This window comes from Notolepis coatsorum (assembly GCF_963971535.1).
Source record: "Notolepis coatsorum genome assembly, chromosome: 2".
Taxonomy (NCBI): Eukaryota; Metazoa; Chordata; class Actinopteri; order Aulopiformes; family Paralepididae; genus Notolepis; species Notolepis coatsorum.
The window spans coordinates 205,134,036-205,158,547 of NC_140166.1; the positions used below are offsets into that span (position 1 = coordinate 205,134,036).

The window sequence follows — 24,512 nt, forward strand, 5'->3', positions numbered from 1 at the left end:
AGATGAGATTTCACACACTGGTCATTAATGGGTTTTGGCCAACGGCACCCCTTTTACAACGCTCACGTCTTCAGGGCCCACATTTATTTATTTATTTAACAGTCAATTCAGTTAAAGTCTCCATGAGATGGCTAGCAGAATGCTATTTAATTACACATATTTATGTGTTTTCTGTAAAACAGGGAGCTAGGGAGGGACTTGTCGTGGATTGATTGGCATTTGTAGTAACCAATAGTGCTTAATGTGCATTACGGTCGACCCATTAGCTAGCAAGCTAACATTGAACAGAGTGCTAGCTCTGTTACAATGTGCTGTAAATGTCATTCTAGAAAGCATTTCATTGGACGCTAAATTTGTATACACTGGATGAAAAAATTACAAACAGGCCTTTAAGACCAGGTTGTGATTTGTGAAAAACTGTAGACCATAAAAAGAAATAGTTATATCCATATAAAATGCACACTATCATAAAACGATGCAGCAGAAAGTACTTTACGGTTTAGTTTGTTTGTTGTTTGTTTCCATTTTTCTAAATCGAGGGGTTTGCCCTCAAGCACTTGCAAAGAGATTAAATGTAAACGTAAATAACGTAAACTTATTCTCAACAGGCTGTGTTTCACTTTCAAACTGATGAGTTACGAAATATAATGCAATGGTTTGATGCTCCCTTTTCATCTTGTAGGCTGATCAAATGCAGGCTAGTGTGGCAATTTTGTGGGACGGTAAAATAATAATGCAATATGGACGTTTAACATAATATATACAGCATTTTGATAAAAAATATAAGCATTTTGATTAACACTTTGGTTGCCTAAGGTTAAATTAATGATATACCATAGATTGGCAGCGCTATTTGTCTATGGAGAAAGTCCCCTTCTTTGCAGGGCTATAACTTTTTAAATTCTATTGCTACATTGCCATTATTAGGGCCCATTCAAAGTCCTATATGTATTGTTCATTGTGTAGCAACGTTAAACTTTTTCATTCACATATTCATAGTAAAGTATGGTCTAATGTATAAGTATGTTTTCATCTCTTTCTGCAGCTTTCTCCAGAACGTGATATATAGCCCCAAATGCATTATATTGATGATGAAATACAGTTTGATGGCAATCAGCGCGATATAAAAAATTCCAACTAGACGTACTTCTAGAAGTTACTACACGTCATCTGATGTTGACCGGATGGGCGAGGGGGCGTTTATAATTCCGTGGGCAGCGTTATACCAATCATCTAATGTGGGTCAAATGTTGATAATATCAGTTATTATCGAAGACGGTAACGTTACACGCTGAAACTCACCCCAGTCTCCGCGCGCCGTTGGGCGATCATCGTCGAGTAGAAATTTTATCATTATGGGATATATTATTACCCGGTCCATCTCCAGCTTGTATAATGGTATATACGTCCAAATCATGTTGTTTATCGAGTTATTGGCAATCGATCGCTATGTAGAGTGACGAGCTAGAGTCACGGGACATGTACCGAGTGGCCGGAAGCAATACGGACGTCTAGCAAAACCTCTAATGCGCTTCCTGTTAAGCGCTTGCGCCGATCGGCCACCAGATGGCGCTCCTGAACCGCCAGAGAGCTCAGTGGGTCCTGCTGGTGGATCTCAGGCCAGCGGAGGGACATTATGAATCCGATCGCAGATTTTTGAAATATTGATATAAAGACGACGTACAGCGTCCCCCGGCAACTTTAGCATGGCCAGCAAAGACGTCTAAAGACGGCTCCCGGCAGTCAAAGTGTTAATTAACAAATTTCCTAACCACTTAACGTTCCGACGGCCCGCCCTCAACCAACACATCGGACCTATTACATGCTTCCAATCTCGGGTTATAAGACCAAAGAGCCAACGAGCGAGCGTCAGTTTAGAAAAAGTTACCACCTCCAGTTTCACCTCTCAATGACCGGACAAGTCACCACTGACAGTGAAAATGATTGACTGTGTGTGTAGCCAATGAAATTCTGAAAAGAATGACATCTTACTTGAGTTGGTTTTCTGAGACCGAGAAACGGTAAAAGCGGTAAAAGCGTACCGTACGCAAGAGAATTAACCGGTCTCTCCGGAGCGCAGATTGCGCTAATCTGTTGTTGCACTGATTTGTTGTTGATCCGTTGTTGTATGAGAAGAGGTGGGGGTGGTGTATGTAACAAGAGATTAGTGGGGGAGGGGGAGAGGGGAATGAGGTACTAGTGTTGACTCCTCTCACACATTTTTGGAAAAACGCCTATAATTACCATTAAAAGATTATTTGTGATATTGTTATCAACTTTGGACATGTTCTAGGTAAGACTTCAGGCTATGGCCCCATCAGTGTTTTCAGCTAATAACTATAGAGTAGATAGATCTGCAGGCATCTGTTTGCAAAATAATTCAGACGAAAATGGAAAAAAAAACGTTACAAAAAAAACTCTAACTCTATGACAATAGCACTCGGAGTGATTCTTTCGGTTGTGGAAGAAAATAGTTTCCTTTCAAAAGAGGCCAGACTTGTGCATCTGCTACAAATGGTTCCAGAATAGTGTCCAATTTACTTTCAGTATGCAATCGACAGTGATGGGCAAGCTACTTGGAAAATGTAGTAAGCTACACTACAAGTTACTCTCGATTAAATATAGCTCAACTACAATGGAAGCTATCCCCAGAGAAATGTAGCAAGCTACACTACAAGAACATGGCAAAAATAGCTAACTACATCGGCACTTTTTTTTTCTTTTTTACTTCATGATCAAGTTTCCACCAAACAAATAGGCAGGCAAAAAAAAGGTTCAGTTTGATTGTTTATTATAAAACTGAAACAAGCCCTCGGTCTGGCTTTTTGTTCTCAAGTTAGTGCTGGCCGTGTGGGAAGTTGAGAGCAGCTTCGTTTTTGGCTGACACAATAAACACCTAAACACATATGTTTTAGGCGTTTTTTCAGTCAAACTCATAAATCTTTCCAGATAGGGCCATGGAGAGGCATTGTTGTTATTGACATCATCATCAATGCCATCAGCCCTGGAAACATCGAATCCCTCTGCCATTTCGCGCGGACTGGTTCATGTAATTTGTTTCATTCATTCAGTGGTCTGTGTTTTGATTTTCACTTCCTGATTTGTGGAGCTGGAGCGGCATGTCCCGCCCTATCCTGCCTCTGATTGGCCTACCCGTAATGTTTGGCCTAACCTTACCCAATCGTGAGTCGTCATACTCATATCTAAACCAACCAACCCAATCATAGTGGGTTTTCTCCGGGGAGTTTTTTTTTCTTCACAAATCTTTATTTAGTCTGTTTCTCCGGACAGTAGCGTGTAGCGTTTTGCTCACGCTACGTCACTACTTGGTTCTAAAAATAGCTGCAGTACAGAGAACGCTACTTGGTTCAAAAGTAGCGACGCTACCATCACGCTACTGAGAAATGTAGTTAAGCTATGTAGCATCGCTACTTGTAGCTAGCTACTGCCCAACACTGGCAATCGACAGGCGTTTCATGCAAAATGTGGGGACTGTTAAGGACTGTTAAGAGGTTAAAACACTGCAGAACAGAACAGAAATTGTAACTTGAAACTCTGTGTCTTGGGCTGTGCGTCGATTATATTGGTCCGGGTGGACTTTTCCATGTCGGGCAAGGGGAGCGGCTTGAGGAGCGTCAAATGCTCCAGATGGATGATGTATGGCGGATTATGTTGGCGACACGATTGACACCAATACTGGGTCTCGCGATCAGATAATTGGAATATTCTTTTTGGGGCAGATCCTAGTCAAGGTAAGGGCTATATGATATCAATCTTGCATTGATCAAAGCATGCCTTCATTGCGATCCGAGCGTATGTGTGTAATGCTAGTCCATAACGTATTCCGTTGGTGACGATCAAAGCATAAAAAAACACGGTTAACGCGGTATTAACGTGTTATCGCCCGATTCTATTAACGCCACTATTTTTTTTAACTCACGATTAACTTTTAATATTTTTTATTTTATCATTATTATTATTTTTTACTTAAACAATTTTTTTTTTTTACTAGACTTCACTCAGGTGTATTATTGATGCTCTCATTGATACTATGTTTGTTTCTGAAGTGTGTGTGTGTGTGTGTGTGTGAGATATATAGAGAGAGAGGGGGGTGAGAGATATGAGGAAGGGGCAAGAGAGAAAGAGAGCTGGGAGAGTCTGTGTGTGTGAGAGAGAGAGCGGGGGTGTGTGATTACTCAGCCCTTGTGTGGGTGAATGTAACAAGTTCCTAACGTTTTCTTTCCCCTATTATTTCATGCACACTTTATTCATTGTTTTAAATTATTATTTTCTTTTAAGTTATTTTGTGCATCACTCTGTTTTGAATTTAATGCAAATTTGCAATGCATGAGGGTCATCCTTTTGTGTTAAATGGCTGCATAAAGCAAGCATTTGTTGACTCTCATGTTGATAAGAGTATTAAAACTTGGAACTTGAAAAAGATCCGTTTAAGGTAGATAAAAAAAAAAAAAATGCGATTAATTTGCGATTAATCGCGAGTTGACTATGGACAATCATGCGATTAAATATTGTAATCGATTGACAGCACTAAACATAATACCTATCTATTTTATCATGGATGAACAAAACCTTCAATGCGAATGGTTGATTTAAATTTCAAGGATTTTTTAAGCACCTTGTTAAAAAAATAGACTTTTTCAAGGAATTCCAATTCCAATTTATCAAGCACTTTAAGCACTTCAAGGACCTTGTGTGAACCCTATTCGTAGTTGTTACTGGGTGCCTGAATGTTACCCTTCCCAAAACACTAATCTGCTAAATCCGAGACAAATATTTCAGCACCATGGAGAGTGCTCTGTGGACAAATAGGCTGGACAGCGCTGCTTAGAGACTTCTGACAAAGAGGATGTTTGCAAAACTCTTGAGAAATTTGATTCACGCTTCACAAGATCCACGCTGCATCAATTTCTCCGGTCCGTTCATGCAACCAATCGCGATGGAGAGCAGCCTCTCCACAAACGCATTTGTGACAGGGATGCTTAGGAAGAAGCAGATGAGATCGATATCCCTTGGTAGCAGCCCCACAACTTCACTCTCGACAGTCGCTCCCATTTCCACCACTTCCCCTTTTGATGCCATAGAGCAGCGGTTCTCAACAGGGGTGCCGCAGAGAGCTGCCAGATTTTAGATTTTTTTTTTATTACAGAAAATGATCACTAAAGTGCTATCTGTTGCAGCTGCACTGTTTTCCATGAAAATACCATATTTGGATAAGTTTGACCATTTCTCAAAATCTGAAAATCATTATTTAATAAAACACAGAAAAGGATCACCAAGTTACTCTGGATAAAAAAAAAACTTTACAGACAACATTGAGACAACGCTTCCTGACACATCTCCATCCAAACTCTTGGAAGAACTCATTGAAGTCTCATCTGATACCACCTGGAGAGCTAGTTTCAGAGTGTGGTGCTGAGTATCAAGTATCTCATGATGCAGCAGTTAAGGTGTTGATACCATTCAGCGCCACATATCTGTGTGAAGCTGGCTTTTCATCCATGACAGCTCTGAAAACAAAATATAGGGCCAAGTTGAGCCTTGAGGATGACATGCGTGTTGCCTTGTCAAAGATCTCCCCACGTATTGACCGTATTATTAGCCAGCAGCAGCAGACCTCGCATTGAGCTAGAAATGTCCACTGAGTGAACAAGTGCTTATTTTCTGTATTTATTTATATTTTTTGAGAAATGGTAACTTGGTGATCCTTTTCTGTATTTAAAAAAAATACATGATTTTCAGTTTTTGAGAAATGGTCACACTTATCCAAATATGCTATTTTTATGGAAAAGTGTGCAGCTGCAACAGATAGCACTTTAGTGATAATTTTCTGTAATTTTATGCTATTTGATTTACTACTACAAGCAGTGTAATGTCAACAGTACTAAGCCATTTAGACCTGAAACACCTGTTAATAATGCATTATATAGGCATATACACACAAATGTGTTTCCCGGTTTCTTAAATAAACATTATTTTGAAAGCAAGCACTTTTGTCATCATTGTAGCAAAAAAGACAGGACCGGAAAAGTCTTTATCGTATGTAGGGGTGCCCTGGAATATTTTATTGAACACAGGGGTGCCTTGGCAGCAGAAAGGTTGAGAACCCCTGCCATAGAGCACATATTCAGCTGCAGTGCGGAGGCCAATTAAACAAAGTGTCAGGCTGTAGTTACTCAAACTGCGCGCAACAACACAAGTTGCGGTAGTCAGCAGTGGGTCTCTCTGTCCCAGTGAGAGGACACACTGGTAAGCTGGGAGATTTTGATAAATTCATGTATTCAATTAAATGCTAGAATGAACTATAATCTAGACTACCAGAAGTGTGGATGAATCGTTTCCCCACGGGTGCTAAAAACGTGAAAAGCATGGGTAGGGAAATCCCCCCCGATCTCCCCCAGTGAATCGCAGCCTGGGTAAGACTGATATAACGTTGTGCTCATGCTGTGCACTATTCATCTCTGTTCAGATGACTTGCAAATGACCCCAATTCTGCTTGGATAATATCAGCTTGAGAAAAAAAAAGCACACCAGCTTATTTCAAAAAGGAGAAATGGGTCTTCCATGCTGTGACTCGGTTTGCTCCAGGCTATTGGATTGAAACACAGACATTTCATTACCCTGTTACCACCTCCACAGCCTTAGCTCAGAGAAAGTGACAACTCACAAGATCCTCTGCTTTTAAAAACCCGATCATGCTCCTTCATATGACCACTAAGACACAATCACGTCAAATTGACATCCAAAAGGTGGCAAATGTAAAACAAATTAACGTTTCATTGATTTGATTGAATAAAACCCTAGGTAGGCTGAGATCTATCAAAACATTAAAAACACTTTTCCGGCAGCATTTTTAGAGAGCTAAGACAAAACTGCTTTTGAGTGCAGGGGGGGCGTCGTTTTGGTATGGCAAGGTATGGCACTCGCCATAGCTTGGCTTGTGACAAAATCATCTAATTTGCGTGTCATTTGTGACGCACGCTGCCGCATTGTAGTTGAACGCCAGACAGAGGGGCTGCTCTTTGTCTCAGAATAAACAACCAAGCCGCCAAGTACCCACCTGGCTACCTGACTTTGCATAACAATAGGCATAGCTCAGGCCAATGTATCGTCGAGCCAATGGATCTAGCAAATAAATTTGGCCTATCTGATCAGGGTCTTCAAATATGATGTCTGGGGGCGCATACAGACAGTGAAATGAGGGTGGACTTTGTAGATAATAAATAGCGCGATATCTCTCTCTCTCTCTCTCTCTCCGCAACAGCCACCCTCCCTCCTTGCCATACCTTGGCTTTTACTGAAACGACGCCACTGTTTGAGTGCCTTCACTGCCTCGGGTTCGATCTAGATTAAATATTCATAGACAAGAAGACGATATTCAGGTCCAGACTTACCCCTTGTCATATGTGTAGTCCTCTTTCAGAGAGTTGGCAGTCACCTCGCTTATGAACACAGATGGAATGTCTATCTGCTTCATAACATCCACTAATAAAGGAGAGAGGAGGGGATGGCTGTTAATATACTGTACAATACACTCATAATACATACACACTCATAATACATATACACTCATAATACATATACACTCATAATATATATCAGCCTTACCGACTGAATGCGGACAAGACAATAGAGGCTGTTAAAAGTCAGCTATCAGAAAAATACATTTAAGATGGCTCAGCACATTTAGCACAACCACATTTAGCACAACCACATTTAACACAACCACATTTAACACAGCCACATTTAGCACAGCCACATTTAACACAACCACATTTAGCACAACCACATTTAACACAACCACATTTAGCACAACCACATTTAACACAACCACATTTAGCACAAGTAGTCAAAAAAGAAAAATATATTGCATTGTATTAGAACTAGAGCGTCCATTTCAATTAATTAACTGCAAAAAATATTAAACGTATAAGAAAATGACTCATTTTATCGCACGTTGTGGCACTTTGCTCTCGTCTGTCGGCTCCGGGCTGCGTTTTCGCGGACCAACCAATACATTGTTGGTTAATTTGCCGCCTTTCAATCGTCACCCCACTCAACCTATTGCGTGATTCCATTCTGGAGTTACAAGACGAAACATCCAGCAAGCTTCATTTGACAAGCCATTCGGACGAGTGACCACGTCCGGTTGTGAACGGTCCTGAATTGACCAGTGACCAGTCACCGCTGATGGCAAAAATAATTGACCACCATTGTAGCCAAGGAGGGTCTGCTCCGGAAGCGATCACAGACGGGCGCTCAGAGTGGAGGAAGGTGACACAAGAAGACGAAGTCCTTTGTTTTGACTCGAGAGGCGAAATGAATGGCAGTGGACGGCCATTTTGGATAATCACGCTAAACTATTTCCAGTACACACATTACAAAAACCTTTGTGAAATTTTCTGTGGGATTTTTATAAACTTTGGACCTGTATAACTATAAGACTTCAGGCTATGGAACCGTTTCCCAGCTCCTACCTCTCAGCTGGAACTTAAAAACAGGCATCTGGCAACCACTAAACAGAAATGTTGAGTACACAAAACTTTTACTTCAGTGTGTTCAAATCTCTGTTACTCTATTTTATTAGCACTCAAAGTGATTTTTCTTTATTGTGTAAGAAACTTCGGAATGTTTTATTTTAATTTTTTTGATTATCTTTTCCCCCCTCCTTCTTTTTCCGATTTTTCTCCCATCCCACTGTTAGTCGTTATGCCAATTCCCAACCCCCTTCCTGGTTGTTGCGCACTTTCCCCTACTGTTGGTCCGAGAGGCCGGAGACTGTTACATGCTTTCCTCCGACGCATGTGCAGCCAGCCGGCAGCCAGCCTGGCCGCGCAGATTCTCACTGGGAGAGTGTAACGTGTGGGAGGCCGCACTACCTCTCACCAGATCCTACCTTCGCTGAGCAGGCGCCCCGACCGAACTGTAGGGGTTGCTGTCAACAACGCCCAGGACCCACCCATGGCTCCCCTCCCCCTAACTCAGCCAAACGAGTTAGTATAGCGATCAGCCCGAGCCAAGGTAATGCTGACTCTCCGGGAGTCGAGACCGCAGCCTCTTGCATTGGTGACGAGCACAATCTCCGCTACGCCACCTGACCGCCGAAACTTCGGAATGTTACCTTTCAAAGGAGAAAAAGGTCCTTTGCACTATATATATTATTCCAAAAATTGCTGCACTTTATTAAAAATTGCATTGATCCGACTGTTGGTCTGTATAGTAGCTAATAAACAAGATTTAGCTTTTCGCATCAAATATTGATATGCGTTTAAAATTAGATTAATCAACTATAAAGTCTTGAATTAATTTGATTACATAACCACTCATTAGAAGGCGTGCTTTGCTGAGAAACACTAGCTGGTACAAGGAGCCCTCTAGATAACAGACTCCACACAGGGGACCTGACTGGGAACCCAAACAGGGCTTCTCAACACATTCATAGGCCTTTCACACCGTGAATAATTGGTTCGGAACATGACGGAAGCTTTAGTTCGGCCCTCTAAGAAAACACTGAGCACCGATTTTTCATGTTCCGAACCAATTATTCCCGGTGTGAACGTGCCGGCCGGTTCAAGATTACGGCACAGAGCCCGGCAGGTGTGAAAAGCCTATCAGATGATCAGGGGCAAGGTAAATGTATGGGCTGGGTAACAGAGCACCACATTCCTCCTCAACATTAGGAGTTGGAGACCTAGATTGTGGTCAGAGCACCAACTAGCTATGCTCTGTGTTTTAAACCTAGAGGAGAACCTCAGTGGCATTACGCATCCATAAGAGACATATATTATGACCAGCAGCTTTTTAAGAAAAAGGTCAAAACCTGGCTCCTTGAAAATGTTAAAGCTTAACACATTGGGTGCCATGCATTATGCCCATCTTTACCACCCTCTGCCAGTGCTGTAACCCTATGGAGTGGCTCACCTTCTTTGCAGGGCTATAACTTTTTAAATATTATAGCTATATCGACATTACTATGGCCCATTCAATATCGGGTATCTATCGTTCAGGATGTGGGAACGTTATATTTTTCCATTCATACATTGTCGTGTTAGTACCGTCGAGAATATAAGTATGTTTTTAGACTGTATAGCAGTAATTCCTAGAACGCGCGCTATAGGCCCTGACGCGTATTATACATTATCAATTGGCGTTTCATCCCTATACACGCTATATTAAAAATGTAAAATGCATATGATCGCTATACATTATGCTCCATCATGCTTGAAGGAAAGGGGGGGGTCGTTTATGATTCCTTGATTGTCAGTAACGGCTTTCTTTAGTAAGACACCATACGTTGATCGGACAGATTGCAATGAAATACATGGACAATCGAGCTGGAAATAACGTTAGGTTCCTCTTACCTATGCCCGATGAGACTGGAGGAAAAAGATTCCAATTATTTGACGTCGATCTGCTAGATCCATTTTCCGTTTGTATGACGCAATAAACGAGTTTTAATACTCTTATCATGAGTCAACAAATGCTTGCTTTATGCAGCCATTTAACACAAAAGGATGACCCTCATGCATTGCAAATTTGCATCAAATTCAAAACAGAGTGATGCACAGAAAATAATAATTTAAAACAATGAATAAAGTGTGCATGAAATAAGGGGAAAGAAAATGTTAGGAACTTGTTACATTCACCCACACAAGGGCTGAGGTATCTCTCTCTATCTCTGACTTTGAGTCAAAAAAAAAATAAAATAAAAAAAAAATACTTTTTTTCCTTCTAAAAAGTAAAAATAGTGGCGTTAATAGAATTGTGCATTAACTCGTTAATACCACGTTAACTTTGACAGCCTTCGTTTTTTTTAACTGAAATGTCAAATAAATCAAATCAAAATATGAGCAGCAGACAACTGTGTGCCATGATGTACGTATGTCTGTGTGTTTGTGGGAGGACTTACGATCGTTGGAACCCATGCTGATTAAGTCATCAGAGTCCACATTGTGAACAATGGCTGCCTTGTATCCGGCTTTCTGGGCATTGAGGACCTGTGGGGAGATGAAACGTTCATTGTTGTTCAGTGTTGTCGGTCAGGGAGCTCAATCAAATACACTTGAATTCCAGTATGCAACATGTAAAAAGAAACAGTACCAAAAGGGCTGCCAACCGAGGGGTTGAAACCCACTGTGGGTGAGAAAGCCAGATCTTCTGCTACTCTCTACTACTATATCCAGGCTTTACTGAGCCAAAGCCTGGATATTACTGTACCTTCTGAAGCTAATTTATGTGTTGAGGTGTAAGACAAGGCTGTCCAGTGTAACCACCCTGCATTGTATGTCAATACTATGCTCCCAATAACACACCTGAAACTAAAAGGGTAATGACATTCTGGTTTCCTGACATTCTCCACTCTGTTCAGAATCTTTAAAAAGGTCACAACAGTGGGATGAGATGGGATGGGGCTAGGGGGGGGGGGCAGTGTTGTGTGTTGTGGGACAGAGTCATGCCCCATGTCTGATTGTGCTGGTTGTCCAAACTCCGACTTTCAAATTTGCCAAGTTCTTTACTTTTTACATTATAAATAGGCTACATATGTGCAGAAGAACTGTAGTCTGCTACACAACACCACATTTGTCCTGCTCACATTAGCTTAGCTTGCAGCAACTTTTCCTCTGCCTATATTTTCAAGCAGCACAGTGACAGGAAAGCCAATGGAACCCTCTGTTTAATACTGTGACACCTCCAATCCATCTCCCCGACACCTCAGGTTCAGACTTACTACTCCAACTAGACATTAGCTGCCCTATTACCAACATGACGGTGGAGGTTACATTGTTATATACAACAGAAGTAATAAACTAGTACAAATTCACTGCCTGGTTTGGGCCAGTGAATGTGAGGAGTCCTCTGTGGTTCTATTGAGCCCATTTTCATTCAGATATCTTGAGTCAAGGGACCCCTTTGAAAATGGCCGTGCCCATGGCATTTTCCTCCCATCAAATTTATGCTAGTTTAAAATAGTTTAACTTTGGAGCAAAATCGACCCCCTTTGCCAATAAGCTAATACCTTTGCTTGGATTCCTCCAGATCTCTAGTTTCATACAAGACCAGTATCTTCGCAAGGTCATTGGGCCTATAGAGCTTTAGTGTGACTAAAATGTCCTCGGAGCAGAGAGACACACAGAGAGTACCGTGGTTAACTAGCATGCCATCTATTGATTACCGCACCATTTGCATGCCCCATGAATCTCTCTACAGGCTATATGTAAATTATGAATGGGATACACCGCTATATTTGGATAGGGATGAATGGTAGATTCTACTCTGATATTACTCTCTAATATTAGAGATATTATATATGAATATATGAGGCGTCCAACAAGCATTAGGTTGATGTCAACGTCAATCACACAACATTGACACACACAGGGTACGGTATGAGCGCTCCTGGTAGGAAAACACCATTACATTTTACTGACATTTTGGGACGTTTTTATAGGGTAGCACATTTCTTCATTTGTCCCAAACCAGGGTTGATGTACGCTAAGTATTTAAGTTACTGAGGGGTCGATGCGCAGTACTTATGTAATTTATTGACATTCTGGCGGCTACGTGGCGTAGTGGGCAAGGCACTCGCCACAAAATGCTGGAGACGCTGGGCTCGTCAGTTCGAGCCCAGCGCTCCACATTTGCTTTCAGTTTAGCTGGTCGTCCGTACTAATACACATTGGCCGTATTAGGGGGTGGGAAACTGATGGGTGGGGATCGGGCGTTGTGGACAGCGACTCCTACAGGTCGGTTGGTGCGCCTGCGCAGTAGAATCAGGAAGTGTCGGGGGCAGCGTGAGCCTCCCACGCGTTACTCCTCGCCACTGAGAGATCGAGCTGCGCAGGTGAAAAGATGCAACTGCTGTTACCTCAAGTACCGGAGGGGACTTGTGCTATGTATGACTTAGTCCACATTGCAGCCGGCTTGTGGGAGGCAAGAAACAGCGTCCGTGACAGGGGAGGGTTGAATTGGATGATACGAAATTGGGATGGGAGAAAATATAGAAAATGGGAGAAAAAGTGGATAAAAAAAAAAGGTTATTGACATTCTGAACCGTGTTTTGCAATTCACCAGTCACCTCATTTATAGGGGTGGGAGTCTTAGGGAATCTCACAATTCGATTTTGATTCTTGGACCATTTGATTTAAAGTAGATCCATCACGATTTTCTATACAATTCCATAGAGGTTCTACTTTGCTATTAACCTTTGTGTAACAAAGCTTATTGTGCAAGTCTTTCTGCTTGGCGAATCCTGGCAATCTGTAGGATTAGTGATTTATGGTTTAAGGCTATGAGCGTTGGAATTTGTCCTTCGATACAGATGACTCCTGATTCAAAGAGATAGTTAGATGTTGTTAGTTCACAACCTACTGCCTGACAGGCTTTCCCAATATGCCAGCAGAGTAAATGAACTTGTCTTTAGACAGACCTTGGTAATATCACAGTATGCACAGTGACATAGCCTATATTGGAATGCTATACTGTAGACATTATTTACATTGAGTCAATAAATAGAAACCACAAATTAAGGAGTGCTACAGCTCCGCACTAGACATCTCCTCTAACAACTCATCTGTTTACGACCATTTTCCCCAGAAAGATGAGATCACATGAGATTTCATAGGAGATTAGATATATGAGTTCCAATGCCCAGCCAGCCAGCCAGCCCTCACCACCACCATAAACAGTGGTGCTTTGCTGTCTGTTCTGAAACAGAGGGTCCAAAACAGGAACCTGATGACAGAAGGTGAAATGCTCATGGCCAAAGTCATATTTTATCGTGTTCATTCACATTCATGCCTCATACGTGAGAAAACAATTTTTTTTTGATTTGCATATTTTGACTTGAACTATTTCCTATTTGGCAGCCACAATTTATGGCCCTAATCCTGAAGCTGCTCTTCAGATGACAGTATATAGATGAGCCCAGCTGTCACCTTCTTATGCGTATAAGAAGAGTTGGGTAGCTGAGGAAGTGTAGGTAGGTGTGTGTGTGTGTGTGTGTGTGTGTGTGTGTGTGTGTGTGTGTGTGTTTGTGTATGTATGTGTGTGTGTTTGTGTGCGTTTGTGTACATGTGTGTGTGCGAGTATGTGTGTGAGCGAGTATGTGTGTGCATGCCTGCATGCATGTGTGTGAGGGTGTATGTGTGCATGCTTGTGAGGGTGTGTGTGTGTATGTGTGTGTGTGTGTGTGTGTGTGTGCATGCCTGCGTGCAAGTGTGTGAGGGTGTATGTGTGCATGCGTGTGAGGGTGTGTATGTGTATGTGTGTGTGTGCATGCCTGCGTGAGGGTGGGTGGGTGCGTGTGAATGTATGCCCAATTATTGCCTGCCATTTATCTAAGGAGTCCATTTTTTCCCCATCTCCTCTGTGAGATTGAAGCCTACTGTATCACTGCCACATTAAAACAGATGCTACAGCTTGAATGTGACTAGCATATGGTGTGTGTACGTGTGTGTGTGTGTGATTTTCAGTGCAGCTGTTATTCTCTAATGGCCATTTAGTTACCTTTAAATCCAAGACCACCCGCCCCCCCCCCCCCCCCCCCCACACTCTCAATTACAGCATGTCTAGTACGCCAATCTTTTTCAAAGCCTTGGGACTCAAAGGTTGCTTATGTGGAGATTAGAGGAGAATAACAGCCAAGAATTCCCTATTTACTCCTGTGCCACAGGTCAGTTCAGTCACTACTTCTGAACATGCAACACTGGGGCCGCTCCATAGGCAGTGAATGGGGCACTGACTTTGTGAGTCCAATGTTTGTTTGAGCTCTTACACCCAAATGAGGTATACATTAGGGATGGGCATTTTAAAGAAAAATCCAGATATTGATCGCATGCTATACTCGATTGATCGTGTATTACTCGAAAAGTAGTATAAAAATAAAAATAATAATAATTCGATATATTTTTTTTGTATTACTTCTTTTTGTTCATTCACGTATATATGTTTAAGGAAACCAACAAACAGTTATAATCTTACACATACATGTGAAAAGATATGTTAAAAAAAATATATATATTTCATACAAATTGATCATTTTGATAATTTTTTTTTCCCGATTTTTTTCATAGCTACGAGTACTCACGCCCATCCCTAGTATACATTGTGGGTCAGACATGTTGGCAACATTAGAACAGCTTTTAAATCAAAGTAAAGTCAAAGTCCAGATTTATGAATTATGTACAGTATATACACAAATATATATATATATTTTGTAATAATGTTGTGGCAACTTTCCAGCTGTGTGCGTGTGTGTACAGCCCCCCCCCCCACACACAAATTGAGGAGTCATTATAGGATGCCCAAAACATCATTCTAAACGAACACGCAAAAGCAGAGAGACTTTAGGCATTTCAGGAGCTCCGTCATCAATTATTATAGTCAGAGGATGTGCTACCGCCCCCCCCCCCCTCCCCTTCCATCCAGCCTGAAGCCAGACGGTGAAAGTGGGATGCGTGGGGCGGGCTGTACCATGTGAAAGAATCAGGGGTGCAAAGAAAAATCTGTTTACTACGCCAGGTCACACACTGTAGCTGCGAGCCGCGATTCTCACCGCCTGCGCTAAATAATAGATGAGGGCTCTCTCACCTGCCAGAGCAATCAGTGTGGCTGTATCAGCGCATGGTGTTAGCATGGCGGCGAGGCTATAGGGCTGAGCCACTTTCTGCCCACATTGTGCTCTGTACTTGTGATGCAAGCAAATCAATTCAGACGTAAGAGGGGTGAGAGACAAAGAGAGAGAGAGAGAGAGACAGAGAGAGAGAGAGATAAAAGAGAAAGCGAGAGAAAGAGAAAGAAAGAGAGAGAAAGAGAGAGAGAGAGAAAGAGAGAGAGAGAGAACACTCAGGAAGCCCAGGCCTGCTCGTAGATGTCAGCACATGACTCTCTTTTGTCTGGGCCTTGTCACTGTGATTTTATGCACGGGCATACGTGAAGTGGTGTGTATGACAGCCGGAGCATTGTAACTCCATGCGTTTGTCTGTGGGGGAGTATTGTGTGCGTGTGTGCGTGCGTGTGCGTGCGTGTGCGTGTGTGTCAAAGGCTTCAGTGTGCGCCTCGGGCCTGTGCATATCACTGACACACACAATGCTGAGTGTCTGTTCTTCATTAACACCGAGTGTGTGTGTGTGTGTGTGTGTGTGTGTGTGTGTGTGTGTGTGTGTGTGTGTGTGTGTGTGTGTGTGTGTGTGTGTGTGTGTGTGTGTGTGTGTGTGTGTGTGTGTGTGTGTGTGTGTGTGTGTGTGTGTGTGTGTGTGTGTGTGTGTGTGTGTGTGTGTGTTGTGTGTGTGTGTGTGTGTGTGTGTGTGTGTGTGTGTGTGTGTGTGTGTGTGTGTGTGTGTGTGTGTGTGTGTGTGTGTGTGTGTGTGTGTGTAGTTCAGTAGGGACTCATGCAGAGAGGAAGAGAACATGCTGCGCGTGTGTGTGTGTCAACCCATTACCCACATATTGCACAGAGCACCTCGACAAGAAAGTTAATAACAATCAACACACGTCAACAATCACTGCCACACACCGCCTACCGCTAGTTTGTACTTAATTATGTTTAGGACTAAACAGATGAACAGAAATAACAAGCACTCATCCCGAGCTAATATTTGATCCAGACGCTGGATGTGAAATGGTTTCTGCTACCCGACCAAAGCCTGCCCCCCCCGATCCTACGACCACATCCTCAGCTCCACGCGTCACTGATTGGGGGTCTGTGTTTACACTGCTCTTCCCTCTGTGTACCAGTGAGGAGGAGACCTTACGTGCGGTCGGTCACAAGGGGAGTTTTAAGTGAGAGAGAGAGAGAGAGAGAGAGAGAGGGAAAGAGGGAGGGGAGCAGAGATAATTGAGACATGAACCTTAGAAATCGATGACGAGTATGTGGGGGTGGGGGGTAGCATGAGAGACTGCTGGGTGGCTTCTTTCTAAAACCCTGCCTAAGGGCACAAGATGTCCGCCAACTATCACACCGAGCAACAACCACCGTCCTTGATGGCATTTTAACAGCCTTCATTGTGCAACTTCATTACTGTAAGTCCCTGGGAGGCGACACATAAAAAACCCTTCTTCATTAATGGCATCCGACAGCAAACACTGAACTCTATGATGGGCCGTAAACAAACAACAACATCAACCTCTAAGAAAGTAATTTTCACAGCAAGACTCTCTCTGTCGAAACCTCTGGGGAACTTGAAGCTCAAAGGGTAGCGAAAGGATAACGACGATGAACGTAAACCAGTCCTGGATAGAGAGAATATTTGAGAACTTTGTACATTGTGTGATTTGGTCAAAAGGCAAAGCCCAGCATCCGTGTTGCAGGCCTACATTTCCAGTTGTGGCAGAGACTCTGCAGGGTGCAAACTCCCGCACTTCCAGTAAGTACGAGCCGCCACGACCACGCGACCAACGTCTGGGAAACCGGGAGGAATATGGGTCGTAAGCAGGAATGCTGCAGGAATTCCTACTGTTACATTCAAGGTTGATGTCAAGCTCTCCTGTGCAGTGGGGGCAGGGTCTTTGCTATTTCTGTTATTCCGGTGAGTCAAATCCACTCGTCAAATGAACTGGCGCCATTTCTGGATACTTTGAATGTGCAAATCGGACACCTTGAAGCCAACGACTAAAAGCATTTTACGCCAGGATGTGGAAAACAGGAAATGAGAGAGATTAAAAAAAAAGAAAAGAAAGAAGTGATCTGCTTTACAAAGGGCAGAGGGCAGAGAGTTTCCCAGGGAGCAGGTTTAGAACAGAACGTAGGAATGTTGTAGTGTATGTTAGTAGTTTTCCAGTACACAGAACTGCAGTTTGTGTGTGTGTGTGTGTGTGTGTGTGTGTCTAAGACCTTTCCCCCATTGGCCATGGATGACTGGCAGTGTTTAAACGGTGCCACCTGGAGACGCCTGACTCACTAGCGCTCCGGTTAACTCTTTGGATGCCGGGAAGCCGAGACAACAGCTTTTGAGATAGAGCCTACGACACGTCAGACCCGAGGAACGTAAGCGTGAGCCAACTCTCCGTTGGGTCTGAAAGCGGCACATTGAGGAATACATAAATAGCTTGCCCGGCAAAAATTGTCATCAATAAAGTAAATTTGACTCGCTGTGGCGATGTGACAGTGTCTTGTCTCTCGTGCCGCAATGGATTCCTGGCGCTGTGATTACATTAAAGTACAGGAAAATGACAATTTGTGTGTTACCAGGGCGACAGGCTGTCACAGTGTGACATCAGACGGGTTTTTTATATTAAAAGTTTGGAATGAATAGCCCTCGTGGGTGAGCTGTGCCATGCTGCTGTTGTTCGTACAGAGAAAGGCACAGAATAGTCTTTTCCCACATGTTACTGTGATTACAGCGCCAGGAATCCCCCCTGGCATGAGAGACGAGAGACCACCACATCGCCACGGTAAGTCAAATAGATTTTTATTGACGACCATTCTCGCTGGCAAGCTCTTCGTTTCTCAATTTCTCAATGTGCCGCTAGGAGCAGACCCTAACGGAGCAGACCCTAACGGAGCAGACCCTAACGGAGCAGACCCTAACGGAGCAGACCCTAACAGAGCAGACCCTAATGGAGCAGACCCTAACGGAGCAGACCCTAACGGAGCAGACCCTACCGGAGCAGACCCTAACGGAGCTAGCTTGCATACTAATTTGTCGAATCATAATCAAGTAGGCCTACATGATTCAGAGAGCTATGGTGAGGGGGCCCACATTTGCAATAGCTTTGGCATGACACAGACACGCGCACACACACATGTGACCTCCATGACCAATTACAGGCATGGCGAAACCTGTGGCTGAGGATGGGGACATATTTGTGGACCAACCGACCGGCCTATAGAGCTGCTGGTTGCAGCAAAAAGAAAAATCCACATATAGCACACACACACACACACACCTTTGTGCTCTAACAGTATCATCCCTAGCTTTGGTGGTGATGACAGGGAGAGCTGATAGCATCAGTAATTACTGCAGTATCACCACTGTGTGTGTGTGTGTGTGTGTGTGTGTGTGTGTGTGTGTGTGTGTGTGTGTGTGTGTGTGTGTGTGTGTGTGTGTGTGTGTGTGTGTGTGTGTGTGTGTGTGTGTGTGTGTGTGTGTGTGTGTGTGTGTGTGTGTGTGTGTGTGTGTGTGTGTGTGTGTGTGTGTGTGTGTGTGTTGCCAGCGCTGCAGAATGTTCTCCAGGGTGGCTGCAGCCAAACCCATCTTGTTTTAACGCTCCGTCCTGGAGCTCCTGCCAGACAGACCAAGGTCCTCTCTCCTCCTCTTCCTTCATCCCCCTCTCTTCCTGTCCTCCCCTTTTCCACACTTTACTCCTGCCAAGACCCACACCAAACAGCTAATTTATGTTCTCTCACTGTGACGTGGACGTGGTTCTCTCATAGAACCAATTCTTTTGTCGTCTGGCATCGTACCAATCCATCCCACCGTTAGTCGCCATCAAGTGGACTCTTAATAAGCCAGGAGTGTTTTCTGGTTGCTACCAGTTATTGCACAATCCGCGCGCACGTGCGTGCATTGACCATATTCACACAGCGGCCATTTTGCTCTTATATCATGCTCAGGGGGTAGAAACAGGGGATTAACCCTTTCATTAACACACTACAGGAGGTTAACCCTTTCACTACCACACTACATACGGTTAACCTTTCACTACCACACTACAGAAGGTTAACACTTTCACTACCACACTATAGAAAGTTAACCCTTTCATTACCACTACAGAAGGTTAACTTTCACTACCACACTATAGAAGGTTAACCCTTTCATTACCACACTACAGCCCGTTAACACTTTCACTACCACACTACAGATGGTTAACCCTTTCACTACCACACTACAGAAGGTTAACCCTTTCACTACCACACTACAGAAGGTTAACCCTTTAATTAATACACTACAGAAAGTTAACCATTTCACTACCACACTACAGATGGTTAACCCTTGCATTACCACACTTGACTGACTGACTAATTGATGTCACTGACTCAGCATTGTGAATGAGTACCTGTCATACCAAGAAAACGGTGTGGGTTTGGGGGTCCAGCTAGTCTTGTTTAACTGTGAAAGGACATATTCTGTGTCTTGGTAACAATCTTGACTGGTAGTAAACTATTGAAATATTCCAATAGGTAATTGCTGTTTGCTTCTTTCACCTCATCTCATACCATCCCCTTTCCTCTCCTCTCCTCTCTCGAGGCTGGATGAACACCCTCTCATCTTGTTCCTTTCATCCCTCCCCCACCCCCTCCTCTAGCCCTCTGCCCCTCTCTCCCTCCCTCTCTCAGCATCTTTCCGCCTGCACTGTTGTTCCTCTCTTCTTCACTCGTCTCCCTCCCTCCCTCCCTCCCTCCCTCCCTCCCTCCCTCCCTCCCTCCCTCTTTCCTTCCCTCTTTCCTTCCCTCTTTCCTTCCCTCTCTCCCTCTCCAGCTCCTGTGTAAGGAATGCTGTGCAGTGGCGTGAGGCTTGGTTTCAAGGTTCAGACATGTGATTAGATAAGATCCTGCTGAAACAGAAGGGAGGGGCGCTGGAACTGATAATGCTGCACAACTGTGATGCACCAGCTAGTGTTGTTGTTGGCCCATCTTTGATCCCTCTCGACATCCACTTCAGGAGGGGCCGCTCCCCACCCTACACCAGCCTCGCACCAGATTGCCCATTGACAGTTGGGATCAAGAAACCTTGAATCAGATGGGTTGGTCCAAAATCAAGTGGATCGTCGGCCCATCTGGCACTTGCTCCAGTTGCTGAATGTGCCAGTCCCAGCCCGTTAGCAACACATCTTCTCTGTGCAGAAGGTAAATGCCCTGAGATGTGGGGATTGTGAGTCAATGGAAGGCCCTTTACAAGTACAGGAATACATACGTGCATGTGTGTGTGTGGGGGGGGACAGATCAGAAGGCCAGTGGTGTCTGGTCAAGGAATGCAGCTGCGGCTGTTTGATACCATAACAGAATGCAAGAGACATAACTACACAAGACCACACAGTGATGCCAGATAAGTCACTTCCTGGCTCTCTCCCTCTCCCTCTCCCTCTCCCTCTCTCTCACAAACACCCCCCACATACACACCTGGCAGTCGCTCGCTCTCTCTCTCTCACGCTCACACACAAACACCCCCCACATACACACCTGGCAGTCGCTCGCTCTCTCTCTCACGCTCACACACACTGGCTAGTCATGCATCCAGTCACCTTGGTCAGACTGTAATAAGACTGAGTGAGGGAGGGATGGAGGAAGTGGGTCTAATCTGGGTCAGTCTTGGTCATTGTTTGAATGGGACACACACACACACACACACAACCCAAAGTGACTAAGCCAGGTGCTGTACGCATCGCTGCACAAAACAAGCAAATCAATGACTTCACTTTACTGTGAGTAACAAGGGGAAATGGTAGTAAGTCAACAGCATTGTCACTTGTTTATTTAAAGGCACTCGAGCGTTACATCGTTACAAACCATTGGAGGCCCTTCTGACATGTGGCTTTCACCTCAGGCTTCAGGGGTCTTACTTGTAATAAGAAACCACGCTTCTCAACAGTAATGGTGGGTATTAGGCATTCAATTCCACTCAATATCATACTTTTTTTTGGTAGTTGTCCATAGTAGTTGAGCAGAAACTCAGCGCAAACCAGAGACATCTGCAGTATGGGAGGTGCGCTATAATATTCCAAATCCAGGAATATGATTCATGGATATCATTGGTTTATCTGTTCAAAAGTTGTCATGAGTTGTTGTCACGGTAATATGACAAATGCAAATGCGGTTACTGATGAAGCCAAGTTCAGGCTACATGATTACAGGCCTGAGGTTCTGGAGATCAGAGGCAGATCGCTGTTCACTCGGCACGTACACATAACGTGCGATTGCTATGTGTGAATTGTTCCAAGATGCGACCCGAGCGACTCGCAGATGTGTCGCACAGCCAATGGGAGAGCAAGACCATATATATGAGAGAGAGAGAGAGAGAGAGAGAGAGAGAGAGAGAGAGAGAGAGAGAGAGAGAGAGAGAGAGAGAGAGAGAGAGAGAAGCAAATAATCACCTAAAAGAAAGCGACCCAGACACACTCCATAACAAAGCCCTCACCTACAGAGAGACCCTTGAGAGATGCCCACTTAGCCAGATGGTTCTGGGACTCTGCTCACAAACACTAAACCAAATTATCTGACACATTGGAAAGAATCAACCCAAAACCAGAGCAAATTGAATTATTAATTAAACAGAGAGTACACAGTGGCAGAATACCTGAGCACTGTGACTGACCCAAAACTAATTAGATCCTTGACTAGGTACAGACTCAGCGAGCACAGCCTAGCCATCGAGAAAGGCCGCCATAGGCAGACCTGGCTCCCAAGAGAAGACAGACTGTGCACCCAACTGCACACAAGAAGAGGTGGAAACCGAGCTACACTTCTTAACAACCTGCCCACTATACCAAGACATCAGAGACATATACTTCCCACAAATTGCAAACACCCAAAGAGACTTTGAAAACATGGAAAATAACTCAAAACTCCCATACCTACTGGGTGAAATACAACAATGTGCAAACACAGCAGTAAGATTTGTGAGCTGCTGTGACAAGAAAAGGACATCCAATGGAATACAACCACCATAAAGACTGTCAATCACACAAAATAATTCATTCTGTACGGATTACTTCCGATTTCTCTGTTTGGCAATGTAAACCATGGGAATGTTTTACCCAGACAAGGAAAGAATGACAGCTCATTCTCTCAGAGGAAAAGAGAAACCGCTAAAACCTTGCCATGTGATTTTCTCCAGTGTATTCCTCTGAACAAGACAAATATCTCCATGACCAAAACCTGTGTCACTTCTTGCATGTGTTTTTCGTGACAAAACATAATTTGGAGACCAGACAGAATCATCTGGGATTCCTCCTGGGCCCCGTTCCCCGTACCTGGCTAACTGAGTTAGCCGGATAATTTTCAGCATAGCTTGACTTAAGCCAGACATTTCCATTCCCCGACGTCGGATTTTCTAAATGGCCATGGTAACAGATCAGAAAGTTTGAACCTGGTCGAGGGCAGGGTTAAGTTCACGCCCCCGCAAAGAAATGCCAGCTCGCTTCCTGAAATATTTCTCACAGTCTAGATCCCATTATGCCATTCTGAATTATGTTTTTGTGCTTCGTTTGAAATGTAAAATAATAGGTCTACCTAAAATGCTGATAATAAATCATATTCAGCCTATGAATTTACTTTGTCCTATATAATGCACGTCATATTTATACGGATACGGCGCTCGCGACACACACAGTTATTTTAATAACGGACTAAACGGATCATTGCAAATGTGAATCCCGCAGGGATATTTTAATGAATGAAACCTATTGGGTGTTTGGCTCTGATTAGTTTAATATTCTTCGCTGTGTATTTGCTTAACGGAGCACCCGGATGCGTTTCATTCAAGCTGAAGCGTCTATGCGCGGATTGTGGATATGAATTATGAGGAATCTGAATCTGTGGAGTATTTAATTGTATCACTGTCACTGTGACAGTGTCACACGTTATTGTGATATTGTAACTGGGATTAAAATATATGAGGAGATGCGCTGTTTGATGGATTTGATGACGTGACATGACTTGATAAATTGAATGAGCCTTTGACGTTTTTGATGAATGCATTTGAGAAAATGCATTTATCTTTTCAAGCACTGTTATCTGATGATGAACATGAGGTGTCACTGGTATAAACCAAAGGGTAATCAATTCAATGCATGTATGGATTAGGTCCAAAACAGATTAAAACCTGATTAATAGTGTAACTGCAAGCCTCCCTCCAAGCCTCTCTTTGGAAACCATGTATTTATATAGTACATAATACCTAAGCACATACAGTACAGATATCCTCATAATATAATTCGTATCAATTAGATATACTATTTGGGCTTGTTTTTATCCTTATTCTGAAAGAGTTGAACTAATTATTTTCGCTAGCAAGATCTCATTTGATTATTCATTCCATAAGCCTACTGCCAGCAGGCACGTTTAAAGAAATATAATCTGATTGATTGGGGTAATGAGGGACTTAAAATTAGCCTATAGATTATGCATTTAACTTGTCGGCGAGGCTATTGAGCCGTACTGCATTGTACCCATTCTGCAATCTGTTAATAAAGTTTTAAATCAATCAATCAATGCCGTTAGAAGATCAGGATTTCTGCTATCAACACCTGCTGTCTTTTCAGCTGAGGCGGCCGCGCGCAATTATCCTGAGTCTCAAGTCTGGTTCAAATGAACGAGACTGAATCCACCTTCGAGGAACAGGAACATCCCGGATTCAAACATCGGGTTAATTGAATCTGGATAATGGGACTTTTGATCGACTTAGTTGAACCAGGTACGGGGAATAGGGCCCTGGTGAAAGATCTTGTAATGTGTAAACATGACTGTCGCTGATCAGTCATGTACTGTGAAACCACAACGACTTCAAGATCCCCAATTACAAGATGAAGATGAAGGTTAAAGTTAGAGCCATATGAAA

General features: G+C 43.4%; 1 protein-coding gene across 1 annotated transcript in view; it reads right to left on the minus strand.

Annotated features, from left to right (window-relative positions):
• The window catches only part of rnf13 (ring finger protein 13), a 108,354-nt gene that overhangs the window by 19,610 nt on the left and 64,232 nt on the right, over window positions 1–24,512 (minus strand). Inside the window, exons 5-6 of the mRNA XM_084338235.1 lie at window positions 10,928–11,015; window positions 7,413–7,503 (exon numbers count right to left, since the gene is read on the minus strand). Of these exons, the coding sequence (XP_084194361.1) occupies window positions 7,413–7,503; window positions 10,928–11,015 (179 nt within the window). The remainder of the gene's footprint in view (window positions 1–7,412; window positions 7,504–10,927; window positions 11,016–24,512) is intronic.